Raw genomic sequence first — 27,647 nt, 5'->3', positions numbered from 1 at the left:
AAACACTTCAACTGCTACTACCTTTTTTTTTTTAATAATTTGTAGAAATAATTAGCAAATGGGGAAAATCCTTCTGGACACCTGGGAATGTTGCCCAGGTAGTGTCGGACTCTAACCGACTAAAAACCCAATATGCCAATCTCCCCACTTTTTAAGTTGGTCCATAGACATGGAGGTCGATGCCTTTTTTCTAGATCCTTCTGTGTCTCCAGGTCAAGGTGTCCCCTCAAATCTCTGCTTAGATGTTATATCTTACTACTAGTATTAGCCGTGCTCTCCTTTGCTTTTTTTATATTAAGTTTTATGACTATGGTTATCATAGTCGTTTTCCTTCTTTTTTTTGTTATTAATATTATATATATTGGTTTTGTTTTTTAATTTTTTTTTAGGCCTTCTTTTTTATTATTTATCTTATACTTATTACATTGTTGCTTATCACTACTCTAGTATATGTCACCTGTATATATACTGCTACTACCTCAGACGGAGACAAGAGGACCCGGAGCGGCAGAAGAGTAAGGTTACCAAATTGTTATCGACCGTAGTTAAGGTCTGGGCGGGGGAGTGATGTGGCGTGCATGTCGCGCGCCACTCAAACACGCGTTGCCTAGCAACGAGCTCTTACCCACGTGTCCGTCGATCGCATCGCGGCGGCAATGAAACGGATAAATGACAAATGGCGCTACAGTAGACGCAACAAGTTTGCATCGCGCTGTTGAGAGTCTCCGCGCTCATTATAAGTGCTAGCGGAGGTGCGGTCAACATTAACAAGAAACTACAAAAGAACAAGAAGCTACAGTACTACGACCACTCCTACAACCTCTTCACCCGTTGCCCTCCCGGCCGATACCGCCACTGAGTGCGTTACCTCACTCCCCAGTGGTGGCCTTTTCGCCGGTGCAGCCGCCATGTTAGCGTACGACAGCCGCTGCTCCTCCCTTACCTCTCTACGAGCCTCTCTGAGTCTCCTTGAGGCCCTCCATCTCCCTCCTGTTGGCCTCAAGAAGTCTCCTATGCTCCTCTAACTTGTTAAGAAGGAGGTCGGCAGCCTCTCCATCCCTCGACTGCTCGGCCCGCACAGGCGCCGCCGGGGGGGGGGGTCTTCCTCTCCGCTGTTTCCCACCTCGGTGCCTCTGCGCGCCCAGCAGTCACCATCCTGAGGCGATCCATCTCCGCCTCCTTAACCAGTTCGTAGAGCTGGTCTACAGCCCGGGTCACCTCCTTTATTTCGGTATTTAAATTCCTTGAGCTGCCAAAGCCGCGCTTCACTTTGATCAGGTAGACTCGCGCTTCTTTAATACGCTCCGTGGGGGTCAGTTTGACCCCCTTCGGAGCCGCGCCCGTTCCTAATTTAGCTAAGGTCGAAGGTGACCCGTCCATAAATAAAGAGATATACCAGTTCGTCATATCATCAGCATATTAGTCGATTGACACTCTGTATGGCCGCTTCCGCCAAGGATCGCCACAATGACCAGCCAAAATGTAATTTTTTACCTTCTGAAAATAAAATTTCGAAACGTCTTCTCCCCGTAGCATTTCTTTAAAATAGACGAAATTTATGAACCCTAATTCTTAGTCTTTAAAATTATGCCTAGTTTTTTAATGATAAGCTCCCTACTTCCTTTTGCTCAACCGTTTTTTTATACGAAATCTATATCATTTTGTTCACAGATTAAGATTTCCTGACTCGACTAAAGACAACAAGAATAAGAACTCATTTTTAAGGTTTTATATTCTTTCCGAACATGGAAGTTCAAGTGCCACTTTATCTAAAACTACTATAACATGATTTAAATAAAATAACTAATTATGGAGGCCATTTAGAAAATTTTCTAATAGCTAGTCAAAGAAATTAGGTTTGCGTCTTAAATTTAGCACGTAGATGCAAGGTTTTAGATTACACGTTATAAATACCGTCATAGGAAGGAAACATTGTGTTTTAATTAATGATCAGGATTGTGTGAATGAAAATAAACTACGCCATTTCATTGATACCTGTAATAACAAAAATAAATAATATTCACGAACATTATGTCACAGCGTATATATCATCGCCTGAAGTTACTGTGACATCGATTTCAGCAATAAGGCTAGTTGCGTTACTTTGTCCAAGAGTAATATATTCCATTTGTTGAATTAATCCATTTTTTATAACTTCCAATGAAGTAAATACATAAATCTCTTTTACAAAGCACCTTGTAGTGCATGCCTTGGCACGAAGACCACTTAAGCCTCATTCGCATGAGCACTTTTTTACGGTTGAAAAATCTTGAAATCAAAAGTATGGTATTTATTTAAATGTAAGCGATTTAAAAAAAATATATGGATAGCATAGCTCGAAGGTTCCTCAGCTCGGGACGCGACCTTTTACTGTATTGTCGAATTGGATATTAGACACTATAAAAAAGCGTCTACGTCGGATTTTAACACGACGCTTTTTAGTCGCACTCGTACGAATAGAGCTTTACAGTCTTAATTTCTGATAATATTCCTGACCTATCACTTCATACTAAAAAGAGAGCATTACCATCAAAACACCAATTAATGTCGACTTTTATAAGTGTAATATCTATCTGTTTCAATTGTATCAAATCAAAAATTACTCAATATTGATGGGTACGTAACGTCAAATTGAATCAACCATCCATTCAGATGAAAATAGCCTCAGACTTGATGAGAACATTAAAGAAACTCAGTGTCAACAAAACAAACACAGTCAATAAAATAACACGTTAAATTAATAAACTTTTAAATAACCGAGGAGCGTAAACATCATTCCAAAGCGTGAAACTCTTGTGCACACTTTTAAACCTTTTTTTAAATCTAGCAATAGAAGCTCACTGAAAAGTATCTGGGATCTTATTGCAAAAGCATTTCATTGCCAAGAAAAGATTTAGTAGTCTTAAGTATGTATATATAAAATTGTTTTTGCTTCCTGTTTTTTACATTGTGTATATATACTGATGCAATGTTATGCAATAAAAACTACGCTTTACAAAACTAAACCCAGCTGACCATTTGAAGAGATCTAATCTTCTACCTAATGTACCAAATCTAATCTTATGCCTGATCTACCAAATCAAATCCCTGTCACTATTTTAATTTGTATATACACCACTATTTTTCTTCGTCTTTTGTATTAGTTACTACTATATCAACATTGTGATAACATTTATTGAAGCTATTAAAAATACAAGTCGTGAAAACGATATTGTATTGATAGATAAAAATGTAGCATGAAGTTTTCTGGAAAAAAAATATAATCCCTAATTATTAATTAAACTTATTATTTATAATTGGCAATATATAGCATAGCTTTTATAAAGTTAAATAAATCATATCACAGAATAACTGTTACATTAAATTATGTTGTTTTCGCAGCTCGTCGTGCTACTATGTAATAGTATAATGATGGGAACATACGCCGTACAAATATTGCAAAATGTGCTACAAACTGGCATATTATTAATTCATTTTCTTCATTAACTACAGTTTCTAAAATCTTCATTGCAACATATTCTGCAGAAAATCCAGCAGCAGTGCTTACATCCATAACTAAAACAAATTAATAATTTTTAGACATCCATCTCTGAAAAACTATTGATTGAATATTTTTATATATTATATATTTCATAATTATACTAAATAAATACTACTAATAAATTAATATAATTTATTTAGTAAGACTTTATTGAAATACCAACCTCCATGTGGCTTTCCTGTCCCAGTAAGAGCATTTATTGAAATAGATGTTTTGACATATCCTGGACTAATCATTGAAACTTTTATGTTATGCTGTTTCATTTCAGCACGCAGAGAGTCTCCAAATGCCTGCACAGCATGCTTTGAAGCCCCATATGAAGAACGCTCTGGCAAACTAATCAATCCTTGTACTGAACTAATGAAGACTATGTGACCACTCTTTCTTTCCACCATTTTTGGCAAAGTTGCTTAAAGAACAAACATATTAGTAGAAAAAAAATGATCATAGATTTTATTTTAAAATAATATTGGAGAAAAGTTGGTGGCATAGAAAACATGTATTGAAGCATACTTAGGTTACGCTATTTAATAATTTAAAAAAATATTCCTTAACACGTTGAATGCCACGCCAATTTTTGAGGAATTGTCCGCAGCGCCACGATGAATTTTTTATTATGCGATACATATCATATCGAAATATTATCTGCAATGGATAAGTTACAGTATACAACTATGTTTGGCATGTTAATTGCGACGGGGGTCACCGGTGACCCCCGTGGCGCATGAGTGCGATTTCGCGCGACTTCTAAAAATATCTTTAAAATTGACAATTGAAACAATGCAATCGTCATTTATCTCATATTGTTTCTTCGCGTTGTTGAAAAATAGTTTCACGATTTTATTCTTTTCGAAAGTGTTAACAATCAGGCACTTCTTATCTCCTATTTTAATTTTTTAATTAGGCCATAAAAGTATGATTTCAAATGAATATTCCTCGTCAAGCAATTCAACTGACGATATATGTGAATAATAATAATAAAATAATTTGAATGTGCGCACATAACAAAACTATATATCATGTATAAATGAAACTATTTTGAAATGTGTCATACTGCATTCATTTCCTCACACCACTACATCAACAATGATAATAATAAAAAATATAAGCATTTTCATTTGTTTGAATATATATTTTTATTAATCCGAGCTCACCAGGGTGACCCCTATGGCATTCAATGTGTTAAAGATAATAAAATACTGCATAACGTTTAGTAAATATAGGAAATTTTTAATGTCATATTGCTTTTTAACTGAACTATATTTAAAATACTAATAGATATTAAAGGTTTTCTTACCCTAAATAATCAACTCTATATTCTAATTACCTATACAAGGTAAAAATGGCAAAAAATACTGTAAAATTAGTCCAAGTAAATCCTCTAAAAATCTAACAGTGTTTTAATAAAAAAAATAATACCTAATGTCAAGCCAACAGATCCAAGATAATTAACATTCATAATTTGCTTATATACTTCAAACTTAGTGTGTAGTATGGATCCTCGATGAGAAATGCCTCCATTATTAATCAAAATATCTACATGTCCACACATCTCATGAACCTTGCCTGTAAAAACTTCCAATTGATCAAGGTTTCCAAGATCCAATTCTAACACAATAGGTTCTATACTGAGTGTCTGCTGAAAATCAAACATTATTATACAATGATTTAAATTAAAATACTGATTTCCTTTCAAGTTTGAATTACTTGCCACTTTTTTAGACATAAGATCTTCCTTCACACGTTCCAATTCAGATATCCTCCTTGAAGCAAGTACCAGTTTACATCCATATTTAAAGAAAACATGGGCCAAAGCCTCCCCAATACCAGAGCTTGCACCGGTAATGACAACTACCTATTTAAGTTGAAAAAAGTGTATAAATAAATTGAGTATAAGGTAATTCATTTATAAGAATATCTATCTCTTGAATTAATGTTATTTAAAATACTGTAATGATAAGCAATAAGTTATTTCATTTAAATATAGTTTAAAATGTATTTATGGATTACAATATGGTAAAAATGCATTTATACTTGAAAGCACTAAATTAATTCAATATTAATTTAAAATTATTCATATGAAATACAGATTCTATTATATTAGAAAAAAATTAAAAGTGAATAAATAACATAGTACTCTAGCTTTTCTTATCAGTGTGAGATTTATATTGAGTACTTTTATTAGAATTCAATATACAATAAATACTAATTAATTTCCTTTCAAACTCCCTCATAGTAATCAATTTATTATGAAATAAAGTGGTGAAAATTACCAGTTACCTTTTTAAATAATGTACAAATATTCATTTTGAGTCTAATATAGCTTATCTAAAATTTATAGATATTTGCTCTAAAATATTGGAAAGAATCAAGGAAAAATAATTAGTATTAAGATAAATAAATATTAATCATTTATTACGTGAATAATCCAGCTTTGAAAATTTTTTTACACAAATTAGAATAAAAAAACATCTACATAACCTACCTTGCCTTGCAAAGCCTCTTTGCGTTTATGGAAACGTACTTTATTAGACAATTTATATAAAATCATTCCTAAAGACAAAGGTAATCCAAAATATTGGAGATACCAAGCAATCGACCCAGTTTCGCAAAACTTCATGATTAATAATTGAAAACAACAAATTGGTCGATAAGTCGTATTTTAAAACTTTTTTAATATGTGAATAACCAGTATGATTAACTTCGACTTAACTAACGTATTTTAGCTCATGTCTAGTTAACGTCTGACTGTATCGAACACTTCGATTATCGATAATTTTGTACATTGGTTTTCAATAATAAATAATATAACGCTTGATTAGCGTACCGGTTGTATAAAACCATAGTACTTTACATTATGATAATGTCGAAGCAACCACATAACAATTACTTCTATAAAAAAATTAAAATTTCCAATTTGTTGAGTCTTTCTTTTATCACTACTTACTCTTTAATACATTGTATATTATAGAAATTCCAGAAGCATATTTCAATTAAACTATTTTAAACCATTTTTTGATTAACTACAAATGCACAGGGAAAATTCGATAAATTTATAAATATGATAAATTTATTACTATTATGTAAGGAAGACCTCTAACTTTAATTTTATAATTTCAAAAAACGTCTTCGATCAAAACATCGATTTTATTGAAAAATGAACTAAAAAAGTAGATTCTATTGCGAGGTTAACCCTTTTCTGTACTCTTAGGATTTGATTTCAACTCATATTTTTCAATAGTAAAAGTTAGTATATATTTTGATTATATATTTAATTATAAACTCAATTTTGTATATTTGTCAAAGCCCAGAAATTTATTAATAAATAGTTCCTAAAGCATCTCAGAAAAACATTACTTATAATAGGTGAATAAATGATCACAATAATAGTTATTTCATGAATTAATGTAAGCAATTCAAAATACTTACAAAAGATTCATAATATCCTTCCATATTTATCTTTGGTATTTTTTGGTTATCACTCCAATAAATTACTGTAAAAATGTTGACTGTATTGGCAACACTTAGTCACAATTCCTTGATTATCTAAATGTTAGGATTATGTTTGATTTATCCTGGATATAAATAGTTAACATAATGTAACAGTGAGTATTTGAAAATATTATATCAAAGATAAACTTTTAGTTTTAAATGAACAATATCTTATACTTTCTACTGGGAGTGTCGTCCAGATGCACTGACCTTCGTTTTGATGCACAACGCACAACAAAGCATCAAACTGACGGGTGCCCTATTTTCACAACAATCTACGTTTATTAACTTTTTCAGTAAAATTTAGTAAGAGATACAATGTACTATATGAGTAATAAAATTTAAAACATTACCAGTGTTCACTGTATGTGAATATGTTACTATAATGGATTCGGCGGCTACGCAAACAACTAATGATGTGTGTTACAATACGACAACCAAGACTTTCTTTTTAATTTATAGGATAGCACAAGTAGTACTGGAAAAATAGATCAAAATTCCTATCAAAATGAATGAAAGGGATAATATACCAAGTGTCCCTATTACTACATTAGCAGGTGTAGCCAGTTTGACAGACTGTAAGTACCATTAGTATTCTTAACTATTGCCTACATATTTGTTTCTTTACTTATGTTTGTGTTTTATACAACATTTTTGTTGACAAATTAATTTGTAATCATTATTTTGCATTATAAATGCTTAGACATAGTTTAGAGAAATAACAAATAGTTGCTGCTAACACAAATATTTACTATATACGGGATTTCAAAGCCTTATATACATAATATAATATTGCAACAGAAATTACTAAAACATTTGTTAATTGTCTACTGTCAAATATCTTCTTAAAATCTTAAATCTTGTTTTGTAGCAGAATTATAACTTATTTGATATAGACTCATATTTAGGAGTTAGATTATCTTAGTAAGATATAACTGCACTTGTACATGGTTGTTTTCTATTTTATAAGGCAAGTAAATAAGATTGTTGTTGTTAAGAGATTGTAAAAAATCATATTTTTTTATTAGACCTAGAAACTAAATTACTTTTATTACCATCTGTTTCTGTTATCAGTGTTTATTATTTTCATAAGTATTGCTGTTTTCCAATTTTTAGATATCTTTTTTGGTTATAGCATGGATGCACAGACCGCGGCTCGCTGTTCGAATACTGGTGGCCCGCCCGCAGCAATAATAATACTCTTGTACTTTCGAAAAATATCGACTTATATTCTAGAATAAAACTAAAAAAAAATAATTACCTATACTTCTGGTGGCTGGCCTGCCATCAGTTCATGATTTGCCCGAGTGGCTCCTAGTCTTAATAAGTCTGTGCAACAATGGGTTATAATATAGTACTTAAACTGTGAGATATTGTTGTGCAAGCTATTGATTTTTAACTCTGTGTTGCACCATCATATTACTTTTATCATTATTTATTTAAATTTATTATTTATTTATTGCAATTATCATTTTGTATCTTATTGTAAAAGAAATGGATATTCACTCCATAAACTAGCATAAAAGTGTATTTGAGACACAGAACTAATTTACTGTTTATTTAGTTTTTCATATTAAAGCCATTTTCTTGACAAAAAGCAATATTGGACAAAGGCAAATGTTTAAACTAATTTGATAATGGACTATCTTATGTTCTGATGTAACAATATAAAAAGTTTGCTTTGCTGTGAGTTTTTATATTTTAAAGTCCTCCATAACAGTATATTTATATCTGTAGAGACTATCACTAAACTGTAGGTTAACACCATACATATGCAGGTATTTTACATTATGAAAACATGGCAGTAGTTTAATATCTTTCTTTACACTCAATAGAGCATCTGTGACTTGTTTTTTTTTTCTCCACACAGACAATGCTGTAAATAATTACCTTGTTTAATATGTAAACATTATATGCATATATGTTTAAAGGTTTAGTATTTTTAAATGTAAAGAACTTCCTTAACCTCAAATTTATCTTTTTAATTTTCAGTGTTGCCTGTACTACCCCTTCCTACACCTTTACCTTCAACTTTAAACAATAAGTCTCAATTATTTCACCCCCGTGTTGCTGAGGAAGCAGCAATCCTGCTTGCAACTAGAGATGACAACTTGGTGTCTTTATTATTGCAGTCGCTTATGCAAACATCTGTACAACACATGTAAGAATTTCTAGTATTTGTCATTTCTAATGTATGTTTTTAAGAATCTGCACCATATGTACCACACTAGTTTTCACAATTAATATATATAATCAGGAAAAAAGTTATGTTACTAAGAGATATAAGTCCAGCTTATATCATTTTGAACTAATTAAAATGATGAATATAAAAATTTCAATTATGAAGAGATTTAATTAATTTTTTTAGTGACTTAAAGGATGAAAGCATTCCAAATGCAGTAAGTCCGGCGCCACAACAGGCTACTCCAGAGTTACTAAAAGCAATCCTCCATGTCAATCCGAACATTTTTGATCAACGTAATGAGCAAAGAAATCATTGGGGCAATCATTTACTTTCTGGAAAGTTTAATGGGATGTCTCCATCCTCAACATTTAACTATTCGTCACACAATGCAGTGCACTCAAGCCCTTCCCCACATGGGACAACAGTTCATTCAGCTCTTATTCCTAACCAACAACTGCTAGCGCCACCCAGTCAGTCATCTCCTCATGTGAACATGGGTTCCCCACCTTCTCAAGCACGACCGGGGCAAGTAAACATTACAGTTCAAAATAATGTTTCTCCACCATGGAATAGTTCAAATCAATCTAACATTTATACAAGCCCTTTGACAAATACATCTTGCACTAATCCCCAAAATGGTGGATTTTACAATAGTTTAGTTCAAGATAACAGAAATTTTGGAACCAATTTAAATGAAGACAAAGATCCACTTTCCATGTCACCAGGAAATATACAAGACCAGCAAAGAGTTCTTTTACAGACCCAAGAAAAGTCTTTTGAACAGGGTATGTGTACATATATATCTTTTATTTTGATTTTATTTTTGGTGATAACTTTATAGGAAACAAATGATACTCAAGGTACTGCTCTTCTTTTCTTGAAACAAAATTTTGCTTATGTTATTATATTTTAGTAACATTCCTAACAATACAAGAAGAATTGAAATTGCATCTCTACTGTTTCTAATGTGCTATATAAGTAGTTTATTGTTATGCTAGTCATTTATATTTTTTTAATTACATATATATTACAGTTTTTGTATAAAATTATCAAATTAATGGTAAATTTTGTTGTTTAAATATAAATTATAGGTCAATTAGTAATTTATAGGTCTTTATTAGGTCCTGGTCTATGGTCCCACTCTGATGGTAAGCAATGGCAGCAATGGTGTTTGCCAAAATCACCAGCAAAATATTTAAATAAACATTTGCACTTTTATTTAATGCTGAATTATTTCAGTTTTGAAACAAAAAATCATTTTTTTATAGGTGGCAATGTAATGACTGGTCAATCTCCTGCCCAAGCCAGTGTTGCCCCATCACCTCTACGTCAAGAACCACATGTGCCTCAACCATCCATGGGAGCCCCTTATGCTCCACAACAATCGCAGAGTACACAAGATAAACTAGAGACACCTAATAAAACTTCTTCTATGATGAATACCAAATACCCTGTTGTAAAAATTGGACGACTCTCTGTAAGTTATAATTTTTTTGCTGTACACTTGTGATTATAAATCTTTGTATTTGTTATGTTAATAATGGATTATTTTAATTTTTTTTTGTGTACTTTGTTCTGACCACCTTTTCCATTTTGTGTTTTACAGGAAGGAATTTTAAAAAAACATGATTTTTCTCACGATGAGAGAGCAAGAAAAAATAGTGCAATGGATTCAGATTCCGATGATAATTTGCCTCTCAAAGCGAAATCAACTATTTCTACTCCCACTGTAGATAAAGAAAGAGAAGCGATAGATATAGCAAGGGAGAAAAATTGGGAAGCTGTCAAGAGAAAACATGAAGAAGCTAGTAAAAAAGAGGAAGCTGAAGCTGCTATTGGTAAAAATTACAAATCCTGTAGATTATTTTGGCCAATATTTAACAATTATCAATTAACTTTCGTGAATATTTCTTCCAATAAAAATAATAACTGGAAATGATCATTTTCCATACATATATATATATTTTTTTAGTGCGTCCGAAACTTCGAAAAGTTGAGAAAAGACTTGTACCTGTTCTGGAAATGTTGTCAGTGGATGAACTAATGGAAACAAATACTTATCAAAGGTTTAGCAAGTTGATTGATGCTGTGTTTGAAACGATTGATGATGATGTCATCATAACAGATGAAATGGGTAAGAAAAATAAATTTTTTCAACTTAACAAGTAATTTATAATACATTTTAAACATGTCAATAAATACATTATTTTCAGAGGGAACAGACATTCCTGAAGATTTACTTCTTCCACGCTACCAACTTCAAGATTTATGTTCTGAAGCAGCTAAATTAAAAAACCTTGGTGCTATGGAAGCTATACCTGCAGACAGATTAGTTCGGTTATTAAGCATTTTAGAAAAAAATATCCGTGCTGCTGAGAAAATGTCCTTATTAGGAGACCCCGTGAGTATAAAATTGTTGGAGTTATATACTTGCATATATCATATAATTATTATCAAGTATTACAAATTTAAATACAAATATTTTTGTATGCAGGAAGATAGTGAAGAAATGCGCCAAATATGGATTGAGTCTGCTTTAGAGCGAGTGATGTGTGCATCTGATGCTTGTCTTACTTCTTTGTATATAATGACATCACCCAGCATGCCAAAAAGGATATTTTTAGAGGATGTTATAGATAGAATTATATTATTCATAAAATTTCAACTGAACAATACTATTTATTGTGTATATGATCCTGTTTACAGTATTCAATCAACTTACAAAAAGAAAGGTAAATGTTTCAGTTTTATTACTATAAATAAGTTTTAATGTTTAAATATGTTTTTTGTTATTCAAGTTTTGCTAAATAACTATAAAATACATTGAAAAATTTTATAGGATGTCATGAAGGAAAAGATATTAAGATTTATTTTAATTAATAATTGAAATTGTTATAAGTAAATTAAAACATACATGTTTTCTAGTTGATGGTCGTAGACGGCGTGGTGGGGGGGCAGCGAACGCGACTCGTCGCAGCGGCAGTGGTAGTGGGTCCAACCGGGCAGTTCGCGAGCTTTATTCTCATGCGCACGAATGTGTTACACTGCTAGCGGAATTGTTTTCTGCCCATCACCTCACTGATACTACGGTGTTACATGCATCAACAGTCGGCGTTTCACCTTTTTTCGTTGAGAACATTAGTGAATTGCAACTGTCAGCATTAAAACTTGTGACCACGGTGAGATTTATTGCTAATTACCCGATAGTAAATTGTACAATATTTACAGTACAGCGTTACCTCTCTCGCACAAAATACAACGACTGACAAAACGTCACAAAGATAGTTTGTGACAGAGATGTGCTCTACAAAGCCTAAATTAGCCGACTGTCTCTTTCCAAAGGTTGATGTGCCATATTTATTGCCGGCTACTGTACTTTTAATTTTATTCCAGAATATCATAACCTACAGAATTAGTTTTAAAATATTTTCAGTTAAGTGATTTAAATCAAATCTTCTTCACTTCACATACTTAAATCAGAATACAAAATATGGTTATTCAAGCACTTGTTCTAATGAATCATCAGGGAATGAGTATAATACAAAGCTTTGCAATAGCAACTTTAGTGTTATTAAAACACTAAATGCAGATTTTCTTACTAAGATCAATTCTTTCCTCAAAATATTGTGACACTTTACTAAACAATATGGATATGAATAATTTACTGTTATAATTTACTTCTTGATTCTCAATATCTCAGCAAAACTTTTGAGATCATAGGTAGAATACATAAACCTAGAGGTACCTGTGTCTGAGTTACTATAACAATCAGTGATCAGGGTCGAAGCGCAAGTCATAATAAATACAAAAAATAATAATCTCCTTTAAAATCTTATATTTTTTCATATAACAAGCTAAATCCAATATTTCACTCAGTCAAAAAATTAAGGTTTTAAAACATAGAATAATGTTTTTATAACTATTCTTTCAGATATTTTCAAAATATGAACAACACAGAAGACTGTTACTCGAAGATATTTTGGCGTCAATAGCACGTATACCCAGTTCCAAACACAATTTACGCTCATTCCAGCTTAATTCTGACCAACACATACAAATGTTAACAGCTTTGGTACTTCAGCTTGTGCAGTGTGTAGTTACTCTTCCAGAATCTATGTGTAAGACGCAAGAAAAGGATAAAGAACAAAGTAGTGATTCAGAAAATAAAAAAGTAAGTGCTAAGCAATAAAAATTGCTCCACCCTTTTTGACATTGAACTGAACTGAATGTATTAATCAAAGGCTTATAACTATTTTAAAATATTTTTGTCTTTCTTACAGCATGTAGATAAAGACCTTGTAATTATTTCTAAGTATGAAGCAGCAATAAGCGTAGGTGGAACATTTCTTACCTCATTTCTTAACAAATGCAGAAGTCGCTCAGAGGAAGTTGACTTCAGGCCTCTGTTCGAAAATTTTGTTCATGATCTACTCACCACTGTAAATAAACCTGAGTGGCCTGCGACTGAATTGCTGTTAAGTCTGCTTGGAACAATGTTGGTAAGTTCAACTATAACTTATAATGTTTGAAAATATAAATGCTACAGTATAAAAATGTACAAAAATGTTACAGGTGAAATACATGTCAGATAAATCGATGGAAATGTCCGTTCGGGTGGCGTCGCTAGAGTACCTGGGGCTTGTGGCAGCGCGACTTAGGCGCGATAGTGTACATTCGCGCTCCAAGCTCGCCACTATGGACGCCGTTGTAAGAGACATCCGCGCTGAGGAAGAGAAGGACTCTGGCCATGCACAGGTAATTGCCTTAAAAACAATTGTACCAGTAACCGCACTTAATATATTAAAAGTTTTGTTTACATTATTTATACAACTCTACAGAGTGTACATGTGTAAATGTCTCTGCCATTTGAGTGCAGCCAACTTTTATTCATAAACATAACATTTATCATAATAAGTATCAAACAATGGTCAAACACACATATTTCTTTGTTTCTATAATGACGCAATTTATTGCAAGAATATTACTTCGCCATTTCCTCCTGTGTTAAGTAGGACTCACATTAACAATGCATAGAACAACTTCGTAGAAGGCTGTTGAAAGGTGCTTACCGCGGCTATGTCAATTTTAAAATAAAGTGGCAGTATACATTGCCTGTTACATAAGCCTCCAAGCCTAGTGAATTAATTATTTTGGTAATATGTTACAGTTTTTAAGTTACTTATTTTGTTATTCAGACTGCTACATCAGGCCTCGATGAGGATGAAGAAAGAACTGAATTCTTACAGCGAGTTTTGTTAGATTATTTAGCTATCAATGGGCAAAAGGACCAAGCATGGAATTGTGCGAGACATTTTTATATCACACAATGGTACAGAGATATGGTTGTCCAGCCAAAAACATCACCTACGAAAAGGCCGAAAAACAAGTCTAAAAAACGTTACAAAGACGAAACCAGTGACGAAGATACGGATCCAGATGAAGATAGTGATGGGGGTATAAAAGAGTCAAAGTCTGACAAGAAACATTCTTCCAGCGCCGTAATGTCTGCCGAAAAGTTTAAGACGATAGAGCGGCGGAAACATTTCTTTCTCGACAAGATCAGACCGTTCAGATATCAAGGTGGCACACAAGTACAAGTGATGCAGTCGTATATCGACTACAGCGGAGCGGAGTTGATATCGCAATATCTAGCTTCAAAAAGATCTTTCTCGCAAAGTTTCGACCGGTATCTACGGAAGATATTGGTGATACTGTGCGAGAATACAATAGCTATCCGTACAAAAGCGATGAAATGTTTGACAATGATAGTGGAGGCGGATCCCTCTGTGTTAGCCCGACCCGATATGCAGATTGGAGTAAATAGATCTTTCTTAGACCAGTCAACGGCAGTACGTGAGGCTGCCGTGGATCTCGTCGGCAAGTTCGTGCTTAGCCGACCTGATCTCATCGACAAATACTACGGCATGCTTTCCAACCGAATTTTGGTAAGATTTACTTTTATTTATTAAATAGTTATATATTATATTTATATATTATATTAAAATTAAATAGTTTATAGGTAAATTAGATTATAATTTTCATTAATTTTATAAATGATCATTGGATTTATTAAAAAAAAGTTTTTCTCTAAATTTCCAGGACACTGGTGTTTCAGTAAGAAAACGTGTGATAAAAATCCTAAAAGACATTTGTATAGAGTGTCCAGAATTTCCAAAAATACCTGAGATTTGCGTCAAAATGATAAGACGAGTGAATGACGAAGAGGGTATCAGGAAGTTGGTAATGGAGGTGTTCCAAAACATGTGGTTCAGTCCGTGCCCCAACACATCTCGGCCGGGGACTTTGGACATGACTGCTGCCGCTGCCGACCCCCTTACGCGCAAAGTACTCAATATTACAGACGTTGTTATATCTTCGAGGGACATTGGACTCGAATGGTTTCAGCAATTGTTGACAAGCGTAAGTTAAAATATTCATTCTTAATATTAATATTGCTGTGAAAATAACTGCTGCGAAACTTTCTTCATCATTTCCCATTTTACCAAAACTTCTCCCTGTATCAAAGTATCAAAGATCGATCACTAATGTGTTTCCCACTTGGCTGGATCCAAATTTTTATCACCGTTCAACTTATAAGTTAATAGTATTGTATGTATTTTTTATATTCTTACAATTAAAAGACAAATTTACTTAATGTTTTAGTATAAAGGGACATTTATAAAATATTGTGATAAAAATAATAATAATTCTAATTCTCAGTTACTTCCATTTCACTATCTGTGCTCTCAGAGGTCAGATTTTATTACAATTTCTCATTTTAACAATAGGTATAATGGTGTTATTATGTACAGTTGTAATTTTTCTAAATAATTAATTACGTAAACATTATGTGAACATGTTATTATTTTATTTTACTCCAACCTAAAGCCACCACTTATAGAAAAATTGGTGTATTTTATACAAAGAATAAAAATAAATATCGAAAGAAGCAAATGATACTTGTTTTAACATCAGCTCCTAATAGATACCGGAATGTTTGTATTTCGTGCAACAGAGATAACGCTTTACGAAGCCTAAATTAGCCGATTGTCTCTTTCCAAAGATCGATTTGCTATATTTATCGCCGGGTATTGTATTTTAATTTAGAAATAGTGTGTAATATACACACACACACACACACACACATATATATGTTATGTTAATTTTGTACTTCTACATTCCAGTTATTCAAACCCAAGGAAGACAAGGATGATTCAACTAAAATTATTTATCAGCCACCAAAATCTCTTTTACTTGCATGTCAACAAATAGTTGACTGTCTTATCGAAAATTTACTTCAACTAGAAGAAACGAGCGCTGATGGTAATCATTATAATGTATCCATGAGAATATTAAATATTTAAAATAACATAATTCCAGTCAGTCATCGATAAACTTTAAATGATTTAAACATAATCTATACTTTCAGGTACAGGGTCCTCACAACGCATTTTGGCGTGTCTTTCCACATTACATTTATTTGCAAAAATTCGACCGCAACTCCTGGTTAACCACGCATTAACATTACAGCCCTACCTGAGCTTAAAATGTCAGGTATATTAAGATTGTGATATTACAGATTTTTGTATTATATTTTCGAATTTATAGTTTAATGAATAAAAAATATATTTACTGCTAAAAACATAAATGAATAACTGTTTCTACTGAGCGATGTGATTTTTTAATATGATCATTTTTGTACAATATTGCAAATAAGAAAAACTTTTATCTGTTTAAGGTTAGATATAAAATAATTTATCAGACTAATAATCTCAATGTTAACTCTTTTTGATTAATCTGATATACTTTTTGAGTCTAAGAATATACATACATGGTGCATAAATTTATTTAAAAGTATGTGAAATTTATTTCACAGTCAATTTCTTACACGGAAATAAAAAATAAGAGTTGCTATTTCCATATTTAAAGATTTCTCATCTGCTCTTTGTATGATTAATAAAAAGTTTAAACATTAAAATTTTTATATTATAACACACACACATATTTCTGTGTTGTACTTATACAAAGTCGCGTGGATAGCCATAAAAAGCAAAATAAAACCTACACATAAATTACAAAAAAGATTTCTTATGCAGAATCAATACGAACAACAAATAATGTCAACGGTGGCGTCAACGTTAGAGCTTGTGGTGCCGCTGATGGAGCACCCGAGTGAGGTATTCCTGGCTCAGTTAGAAGAGGATGCTGTTAAGTTGATATTGCAACGTGGGCAGCTTGTTATAGCCGCTTGCATAGCCTGCCTCGCAGCCATCGTTAACAACCTTACGCACAACTACAAATTAATAAGAGATGTCTTCAACAAATATTACGGTTAATGTCCTATGTTATCTTTTTATGTTTTTTTAAGTGCTGTTTACAATTTTCATTTCTACCATTTGAGTTAAGATTTTGAAAATGCACTAATATTGTTTTCAGGTGTACTTCTTCAATGGAAGCACAGTTGGCAACGTAACCCAGACCTTACACGGTCGTTGCCTTCGAGGCCATACTTTCGACGGGCACTGTTTATCGTTGGCCTCCTTTTGCGGTACTTTGATTTTACGGATAGCAAAGTCATTGAAGGACTCTCAGTAAGTATCTCTTTTAATTTTAAACACATAAAAGGAGATTGATTTAACCAAAGAGTGATTGTGTCATAATTTAATAGACTGTTGGATGTGTTGTGTATTAGATTTAAAGTGAAACAAGTTAGTGGCACCGCATTTGTTTCATCATCATTTCAAGTGCAAGACTTAGACCTACTCACAACTAACTACTACTGCTGGACACAAACCTCTGCAAGGAGATTTCCAAAAGGCCTGGTTAGAAACGGTCTGCGTCTGGCGGTGTCACATGTTTAATTACATTAAGGGGCACACCTAGTGTGACAGCCAAAAAAAAAGGCGATTTTTGGGAATTAATAAAAAAAAACTAGTCAATCAATCGTTTTAAAATTTTGAGAGTTTGTTTATGTTTGTTTTGAGAATACACAGTAAAATTTTTCGAATAATATATTGAATATTTTTAAAATAACACGCGATCTCCGGCGGCGCCAAAAAAAAAGGTCCTCCACTGCTGGAGTGATTGCAGCCTTCTCCGTTGATAAAACCTAAAAAAAAAATTCTCGTTAAACAAAGACATATTGTCTGTACGATGACCCTCGGGCGAACCAAAAAATCAAAAATTGACAAAATGGCGGCATTTTGAAAAAAAAAGTTAAATTTTACCCAAAATTTTGGTCGTTTTTGGCCTACCAAAATCCGATTTTTGATCAGATCAAAAACCTGGAGGGTCATCGTATGGAGAAGATGAGAAAAAAATTTGATAGCGATCGGATCATTTGTCTCCGAGTAATCACTCCAGCAAATTCGAAAAATGCTGTTTCGAGAAAAACGTGTTTAAAGATAAAATGATCGTTTTCACTTTTATAAATGGATTAAAGTCATACTTACAGCTAATCTGCTATTCCAGGCCCATATAATTCACCTTCCTCTTCCTCAAAAAGGGCTTGTTAAGCTGAAGAAGCTTTTCTTCGAGATGATCGACCCTCTTTTGAAGAAGCCCGTTGGCGATGATCTTACTAGATCCATTAGTCCGCAAAAAGATTGATCCCATTTATTCCGACGCCCAAAAGACGTCTATTTATTTCAAATGCATTATCTATCATTGGTCCAGAATTCATGTACGAATTACCACATTCACAAATGACAGCTATTTTAAACCCCAGGCCTCTTGGACTTGCTTGATTAAAAGTAATTTCTTTGTGACAAGTTTTGCACATCACTAAATTGCTGATTGCACTAAAAACTGAGACAAACTGTAGAATACAATATCCATGGGATGGGTCAATCACAATATTCTCATCATTATTTTGCAATAGTTTCTCTGCGGACGTACTTGTATGCCGTAGATTGCTCAAAAGTATGTTGGTTTCCAGTAAATTTTCGTTTTTTTGTTTTTATTTGTACGGTATCTGGGAACATCGTGAGTTCCCTTTTGATTTTTACTTTTATTGTTTACTCATTTTAAATTAAATAAAATGCGCTTACGAAGTACTCGATACAACGGTCAGAATAAAACTAAATGTATCTGGCTCCGAAAATACGTGACGTATCAGTAAACGAAAAATATACCGAAATAATTATATTTAAATATTTCTGTATACTTGGAGGCTCACAATAGAAACTGGAATCCTATTTTCAAAGGTTGGAAAAGACGGTAGACTCCGAATAGTAGCTCAGGTATGTCCCGTAGCCAATGCAACTACCTAACTGCCGAGCGGCTACTCTTTTAAACGGCTGTAACTCAAAAACTATTTAAGATATCGATTCAAAATTTTAGTATGTTATTTTTAAAGGTATAACCTATCGAAATATGAAATATAAAAAAAATCGATTTTTTGAAAATTTCACACTAGGTGTGCCCCTTAAATTAGTCCTTAATTACTATTTTCTAAAGATTTCAGATAGTACTTACAATATGTATTTGTTTTAGGGTGATATAAAAGAACAAGTATTTGGGACTTTAATGTTTTTCGTGGGTTTGGATGATGAAGATTTCGTTTCTCATACACTAAAAGCATTGGGCTCAGTGTGCGTACGACACTACGAGTTTATGCTGCGACCGGAACTCAAAGAATTCTACCACCAGTTGCTCACATCAGAACTGGCTCCCATAGAAATGAAGGCTGATGTTCTTAGGAACATCGAAATGTATTTACAAGAAGAAGAACAGAGAATGATTAGACAAGATAAAGAATGTAAGAGGGTATAATTTAATATTACAATTTTATTTCTAAAAAAAGCTTCCTAATGCTAAAGTGTTAATTAAATGTAAGAAGGACTTTCGAGGAGCATTTTACGAATGGGACAGGTAAAAAGGATAACTGTATTTGTTGATCTACTCGCACCTGCACAAGCCACAAAGAGACTTCGAAAGTAGTTTTTTATTTCAATTAATTTATTGCTAATAAATATATATAGTTATTAGTCTTCGCTATAATTTCTTAGCGCTAAAAACTATGGTTAATGTCTACCTGATATCTGACGACTGTTAATAACTTGAAGACATACGAAAATTGATTATTTTCAGGGTCAAAACGATCAAAGCATGAAAACTTGAAGGAAATGGGTGATGTATCGTCTGGTATGGCGTCAACGGTAATCCAGTTGTATCTGAAAGAAATATTAGGATCATTCCTACATTCTAGTACAGTCGTACGGTCCAGCGCAATGAAAGTTGTCCAGCTAGTGTTGGCGCAAGGTCTCGTTCATCCTGTACAGGTACGATTACATAATTTACGTAGTATTGGTACACTATTTGATATTCATTAACTGTTATAGTGCTGTAGAAACATTTGTATCGTATGTATCGGCATGCATGAAGCTGGACAGGGGATATGTCGGTCACTCGGTTCCGTCAATCCGTCGTTAACGCTCGCGCTGCTTAAGGCACAGGGACGGTACAGCGATTATCTAACGATGACCAAGTTATAAGTCCACCTGATAATTTATATATATATTTTTATTATATCTGTTATTTGCAATATTTCTGGTTGGTTTTTTCTGTGCATTTTTCTCTAGTCATAGTTGTTATCTTTTTGTTTTTATCTTTACGGTGTAAAAAATTTAGAACTATATATTGAAATATTTTTCCTAACGGTCTTGATTATGGGGTTCTTCATAAAAAACTTGAAAATGAGTTTCATGATTGACGACTATAATTTATACTTATGAATTATATACGATTATCGTAGCTTTCTGTGATAACGTTTTACTCATTATCAACGAACATTTTTTTGCTTACATTATGAAAGATATTAACTATAGTCTGTTTTGCAATCTAGGAGATTAAATTTGCTAATCAAATGTCAAAAAATTATATTATGAAATTATAATATGGCAGTTAACGTATTTTACTGAAAAGTCCTTGAACCGTAACTCCATATTTCACAGAAAATACAATGAATGTCATTTAGTTTCGTATACATGTCAAATATAGTAATATTCGTAAACAAAATCATCAGTTTTCAAAAACGTACGTTGTATTAAGACCTAGTACTAGGCGTGATTGACCCATTTTCATTCAATTTGGTTATATTCCTTATTTTTTTGATGTTTTGGTTACTATTGTTACTATTGTTTTTGTTGAACCATGATCAACGAATTAGCTTTCTATTTCGTGAAAAAATAATATTTAACCGAAAAGAAAAAGATCATGGACTCGTAGACAGAAGTGCACATTGAAAAGAAAACCAAATCACCAAAAAACAGGATGCTCTAGAACTTTGATTTAGCTCTCCGAAAATACCTGACCCAAAATTAAATTTCAAAGATAAATTAAACGGCTTTACTTTCGAAAAAGGATTAGATTTCTAAAAAGAGATAAGTTCCGATCAGTAAGTTTACGATACTGGTCAAAAATATCCTATTCAATACACAGTGCTGTTTTAGAAATAAGCTAAATCTAGAATTCATATAAATTTTCCGAACGCGCAAAAAATCCATTATAGGTATGTTGTAAACGAGATGACAGCTGAACAGGGTGTCACTATTTTACAACTGGCTACCTTACCATAATAAGCTAAACTCTATTAAGTTAGTCTGGACTCAGCTAAAGAAGCATGTCACCATAATAAAAAAATATATAAATGAAAGTCTGATGATTCAGAATAATTCTCAAATGGAGACTATATCTGAATCCAATTAATAAATACCTGAAGTTAATAAAGTAATTGATCATCTTTTCCTGTCTTGATACAGGATAGAGTTAAGTAAATAAATGTATGTATTCTTTACACAATGTACATGGTGATTGGAAATGATTATTAAAGCGTTAAAGGAGCAAATGTATAGTTCATTTGCTCAATAGATGTACATCCCATCCAAAAATCAATGGTTTCAGAGATAGTATTTTCTAATCAAAAACTTCGTTTTTGAGGCAAAAAAATACAAACTCTGAAACCATACATTGTTGATACGTTGTTGTATCCCATTAAAGATTTTTCGTATTTCCAGAATAATAGAATCTATACTGTATAATACAAGTATCGTAGTTAAGTATATAAAAATGATTAGTCTTATAATAAAAAAAAAAAACTATACTTATTTTTACCGTCAATTTCCGATAGTGGCACATTACTATTTATAAAAAAAAACGGCAAATTTGTAATGTCATTTTTTTCACTATTAAAAATATATGATATTTTGGGTAACAATTCTAAAAAAATACCCACAATTCTAGCACTCTGTTTTCTAATTTACTCCAATTGTTTTTAGCAACAACTATTGAATGTTCATTGTAACGAGTTAATTGTTATACTAAGGGGAAAGGTATCCTAATTCCTATTAATCATTATTATTTTATTACAGATCGTACCATATTTGATTTGCTTAAGTACAGATATCGAAGTAACCGTGTCACACACTGCCGATAAAAACATTCAAGATATAGACAAAAAGTATCCAGGGTTCATACATATGAAAGCACAGCTTGGTATAAAGCTCTCATATCAACTTCAGAAGATTATACAAACTAACTTAAGAAAGGGAATTATACGTGGGTTTAGGTAAGGAAATTTCAGACAATATACCGAACCGAAATTTTTAGCATAAATTCTCTGTACATTGATTTACGGTGTCTGGTACCAACGTAATAATATCAATAAATCATTTACCCTTTTAGAAACAAGATATACATTTTTATGACAAAATCCAGAAGCAATTTTACATTTATCAACATTTTACATTTAAATCATTTAAAAACATGTCTGGGATTAATTTCATGCTGATTTTCACATGTTTGTCGTAGATGTCACAGAGGACTTAAACATAAAAAATCGTAAAATTTTCTTTAAAGGAGTAACTATAGAGTATCTCACTAAAATCAACCGTTCCGAATTCAGCATTGGGATCAATAAGTTTCTATAAATACATTTTTGAATGTACATTAAATCAGTGTCTTGTCTTTTCGAAGGGCTTGTGAAAGCCTATTCGGAAGAATAAATATTTGTTTTATTGTTTGTTTGTAAGACAAAATCAACAACTTAACGGCCTTCTGAGCTATTTGTTACAATTGGTTGTCCCTTAAACTTTGTAAGAATTACATAAAGGATATAATTTGCTAGAAAAGTACCGAATGGCGAATGTTTTAAATATATTTATAATTTGAGAATTTTTGTATTGCAGAAAAAAAGATCAAGATGATCTGCCAACGTCACTAAATGGTTTTTTATACTCCTTATTACGAAACACGAGGCCCCAAAGGCGAGCGTTAGTTTTATCTCTATTAAAACAATTCGACGACGTATCGGTAAGAATGTTTTTATATAAAATTTATGAAAATAATTGGTTAATGATAAAATAAAGGTTACGTAACATTAATAACATTGTTTCAGACTGCACCTTTGGATCAAATGTTGTACCTGGCAGATAATTTGAGTTATTTTCCGTATCAAGTTCAAGACGAGCCCTTGTTTATTATACACCATATAGATATCATTATTTCAACGTCAGGGTCAAATTTACTACAACTTTTTCGAGAGGTAAAACATTTTAATACGTAGCCTTATCAATGTTAAAAACAGTTAGATGGTGATATTAGGAAATGAGTAGATCTCCACAAGAAACGAGGTCACTGACGTAGCTCACAGAATTGCTCGTCTGAAGTGACAGCGTAGCACATCACTCGTACGACCGACGCCCGTGGAGCGTCGAGCCATTAGGTGGACCGGTGACCGCGGCGTACTTTGGGGAAAACCTATACCTAGCAGTGGGCAGCTATCGGCTAATGTGATGATTATGACCGCAAAACAGACTTGAACGTAATGAGAGTAATTAATTCATCTCACGATATATAAAATAATCTCTCTACGCGGGTGACCGGTACAGTATTTGTTTAGTACATGAGCACTTACTAATGCGCGACAAGCTTTTTAGTTATCCACACAAACTTCCTCAAATATTCAAATTTAGTCAAGCTCTACTGTACGTGGTTTTGAATTATCACAGAATTGCATTGCTGAATAGGTATGCTTCTAGAGTGGCACAGATGACCTTAATAAGGTCGGAAAACGCTGGAAGCAGGCTGATTCCAACCGTATTTACTGTGAATCTATGAGGGAGGTTTATAGTGGACGTCCAAACGATGAGACAAGAATTTTAATAGAATTTGCCAACTTCAAAGAAAAATTGTAATAATTATTTGACACTTTTAAAGGTATTATTAGCGATCATTATGCGTAAACAAATTTTAAGTATATTTTATGTGTTATGAACAGGGATTGACAAAAGAGAACGTAGGGCAAGAGAAAGAGTCGCTCGATGAAGAGGAAGATGAAGAAGAAGCGGACGCGTTACTGTTGCGATTGCCGCACAACACGCGGCCGCTGCGTGATGCCATGCAGCAGGCGCGAGGCTGCATGCTTCTGCTCGTGCTCAAGCAACACCTCAAGCAGCTGTACGGCTTTACAGATGCGTAAGTGCTACAATGCAATTGCAAAGGATTTATTGTCTTAACACATAGTAAAAAGGCGCTGCATGTCACGGAACTACACCTGAAGCGGGAATTTTTCGCGTCATTTGGCGCAAAATTCGATATTAACATAAATTACGATAACTTTATAACACTGATATGATTTGTTTGTTTTTGTGCATGTATGATTCGCTGTCTAGTACTAGTTAACGTACACTTTACAAGATATAGATAAACGACGTGACAGATTCATAATTGAAAATCAGTGTTTCGCTGAATGATTCTTACACTACTGCTACACACATTTTAAAATAAAATTTTTATTAATTTAGTTTTAGGCTTTATTCTTATTTTGTGTAATAGTTTTATGTGTAATTGTGAAAAAAAGTGTGTATATCATTGTGGTGTTCAATAAAGGTTTCTGTTAGATTTATTGTATCTTAAAATACAATCAAATTACAATCACAATTCTTTTTTTACATGATTTAGTCATAGATACAGACCTATGTCTCAAAGAAAAGTTAAAACAACATCAATGAAAAAATTGCATATTCAACGGACGAATTTACCGATTAGCTATATAAATAGCCCCTATCCCCTGCGCTGTCTCCTACCTCCTGCGCGCAATTAACGAACGCCACCGCACCCTGCTAACGGGTAGAACGTAACATCGGTACTTAGCTGACCTCTATTCGGCGAAAGAAAGAAATATCCTACCAAACTTCGAGTCTCTAAACCTTATGGTTCCAGTGACTTCGTGATGAGTCAGTACATATGTAAGAAACCTTTAATACATGCTTATAAATAGAAAAAAGTTTTAACACCTCGTTATTAGATAAAAAAACGCTTCGGCAAACTCTATTCACCTTTGTTCTTGCTTCAATAGGTGATCAATTACAATAAAAAATAACGTTTTGTTAAAGCGTGCTACTAGCAACCTATATCGTGTCAAATAAGTATTAATTAATTAAACAAGAAATTAAATGGTTAAACCTCTCAGAAATTGCCATAAGAGTACCAACAGTTTTATATTGTATTTTTTTAGTAAAATAAATCAGTATTCGCCATCGGAGAGTGTTAAGATGTATGAGAAAGCAGTGTCGCGACGGCATGCTCCGCTGTTCGAGCCCAAGGCGACGATTGCGCACCTCAACGATAACAGCGTCGATGCTGAGGACGAGGAACTCGACGACCAAGGTCGTCGGCGACTCGTAGACGACTATCTTGAGGTAAACACAAATTTTATATCAAAGTTAGTTGAAGAAATCTTTTATTATTATAAGCTCGATATTTTAAGCTTTGTTGGCTGTAAGTGAAACATTCGGATATACGAATAAGTAATAGAAAACTATTCCTTTTTCATATCCAAGTAACTGTTTCATTTATATTTTTTATAGTTTTTGTTAGATAAATTTTTTAGTACTGTGCTTGATGAAACGTAAAACCCATTTCTATTACAGGTTTCTTTACCTATAACTATTATTTACTTTTTTACAAGATGTTACTAATTCTTGAGCAAACTTTATTATTTTTATACATGGTCTTTTCTTAAACAGTAAGTTCACATTAATTAAAGGCAATGAATCTTGTCTAAAAATTTTGTTCTGTCATAGCATTTTTGAATGTAAAAATTTCTTTTACAGTTCAAACAATTGATGTTGAAATTCGACCCTGAGGAGGAAGAGGAAGAAGAGACGACCGCAGGAGCTGCGCAGCAAGGCGCCTCCACGGCGGCGACAGTCGGAGCGAACGAGGCGGGCACGAGGCCTGCGCCCGCAGCCCCGCCGCCCGCTACCTAGCCGCCGGCGCTCGTACCGGGGGCTAGCCGCGCACCACGTACTACCCACGGCATCAACTTGAGGCCCGGAGACTGCGATGACGGTGCCAACCGTGCCGAAACAAAGCGATGACGCCACGCATTCGCTCACTGCTATCAGCATATAGGCGATCCGACGATGTCATGTGCTCTTTCAGCGTTAGCGGGCACTAAAAACGCGGAATAGCATCACACAATTTCCCGACTGAACTTATCGATAATAGGAAATTAATTGCTATTGTAATGCCAGCTGCCTCGAGATTGCGCACTTCAGACGTGGTCAATTCTGTCTAAAGGATTAAAATGGGGCAATGAACTGATTATGTGCTCTGAGATTGCATCGAGTTCATGAGGATTCATAAATCCTTATTCTTTCCACGTTTGGACACTGCGTGATGACGTAAAACTCTGCTACGTTAAAAATAGGTGAAATTCGCAATCTGGTGAACTTTTACCACACTGCCGACAGACTGATAGTTGCGAATCTTAGTGATTGGAACGCAATGCAGCACTGGTGGCAACGACGTCGTCCCGGAGACTTGTGCGTGTGTGTACGTGTGTTACTTTACAAACTTGTCGCCGTCAACAGATGGACGATAACAATATAAAATTTAGAAATGTTCGAGCTGATCGGCCCGGCCTTAATTTTGTTTTCTTTTTTATTTTTTTTTAATTTATTGAATGGAAATGTGCGATTTGAAGACCGAGAGGGGTAGAAAGGACTTACTCAGCCGACTGCCCCAACGTGACAACGGCAATTTAAATTTTATTATATAAGTTATATTTGAGAAGAATTGATTTGTTTTATATTAAAAGTCTTGTGTGTAGATAATTTTTATGAAGAATATAAAGTATATGTAACAACTTGTCTTGACTTTTTCAAAAGTATAATTTATTTTTTGAAATCTCAGAAATTTGCACGTTCAGCATATTAGGTTCCACATTGGGCACACAATGTGGTACATATAATTATAGGTCAATTTCTTACTAATTTAGGGCCTGCAAAATATAAAATATTGCATAATTTTTATACATATTAGCGATAATGTATTATAGAATAAACTAAACTATAATGTCATATAAAGGGTACTGCAATAAACTGCATTTTAGTAAATAAAAATATTAAAGTTTAAGGCTAGATC

The 27,647-nt window shown here is 33.4% G+C and overlaps 2 protein-coding genes across 4 annotated transcripts; one reads left to right on the top strand and one right to left on the bottom strand.

Moving 5' to 3' along the window:
• Positions 1–1,989: 1,989 nt before the first annotated feature.
• On the bottom strand, positions 1,990–6,302 carry LOC137930218 (dehydrogenase/reductase SDR family protein 7-like). 3 transcript variants are annotated; one of them, XM_068773410.1, is made up of 5 exons: positions 6,027–6,302; positions 5,249–5,396; positions 4,961–5,107; positions 3,705–3,950; positions 1,990–3,555 (listed from the first exon to the last, which is right to left on the bottom strand). In XM_068773410.1, the coding sequence occupies exons 1-5, from the start codon at positions 6,159–6,161 to the stop codon at positions 3,365–3,367; spliced, it is 867 nt and encodes a 288-aa protein (XP_068629511.1). In that variant the 5' UTR covers positions 6,162–6,302; the 3' UTR covers positions 1,990–3,364. The 3 variants fall into 3 exon arrangements, with proteins under 3 accessions (XP_068629511.1, XP_068629509.1, XP_068629510.1); XM_068773408.1 differs by having other exon boundaries at positions 4,961–5,180; positions 5,253–5,396; positions 6,027–6,301; XM_068773409.1 differs by having other exon boundaries at positions 4,961–5,177; positions 5,253–5,396; positions 6,027–6,300.
• Positions 6,303–7,059: 757 nt separating this feature from the next.
• Nipped-B (Nipped-B cohesin loading factor) lies at positions 7,060–27,369 on the top strand. Its single transcript, XM_068773989.1, has 27 exons — positions 7,060–7,146; positions 7,496–7,611; positions 9,026–9,194; positions 9,402–10,003; positions 10,487–10,695; positions 10,825–11,056; positions 11,191–11,352; positions 11,432–11,619; positions 11,713–11,950; positions 12,144–12,397; positions 13,150–13,389; positions 13,499–13,717; positions 13,791–13,973; positions 14,414–15,163; positions 15,318–15,638; positions 16,403–16,541; positions 16,648–16,772; positions 17,315–17,549; positions 17,655–17,809; positions 19,713–19,977; positions 20,310–20,500; positions 22,589–22,785; positions 23,405–23,528; positions 23,614–23,760; positions 24,496–24,692; positions 25,735–25,918; positions 26,333–27,369. The coding sequence occupies exons 2-27, from the start codon at positions 7,542–7,544 to the stop codon at positions 26,486–26,488; spliced, it is 5,952 nt and encodes a 1,983-aa protein (XP_068630090.1). The 5' UTR covers positions 7,060–7,146; positions 7,496–7,541; the 3' UTR covers positions 26,489–27,369.
• The last annotated feature ends 278 nt before the right edge of the window (positions 27,370–27,647 follow it).

The sequence above is a fragment of the Battus philenor genome, unplaced genomic scaffold (genome assembly GCF_028537555.1).
Source record: "Battus philenor isolate CCGP_79_NKW_IND1 unplaced genomic scaffold, ilBatPhil1.0.hap1 SCAF_6, whole genome shotgun sequence".
Classification (NCBI taxonomy): Eukaryota; Metazoa; Arthropoda; class Insecta; order Lepidoptera; family Papilionidae; genus Battus; species Battus philenor.
The sequence above is the reverse complement of the archived record's forward strand: the minus strand, read 5'-3'. Positions and strand labels throughout refer to the sequence as shown.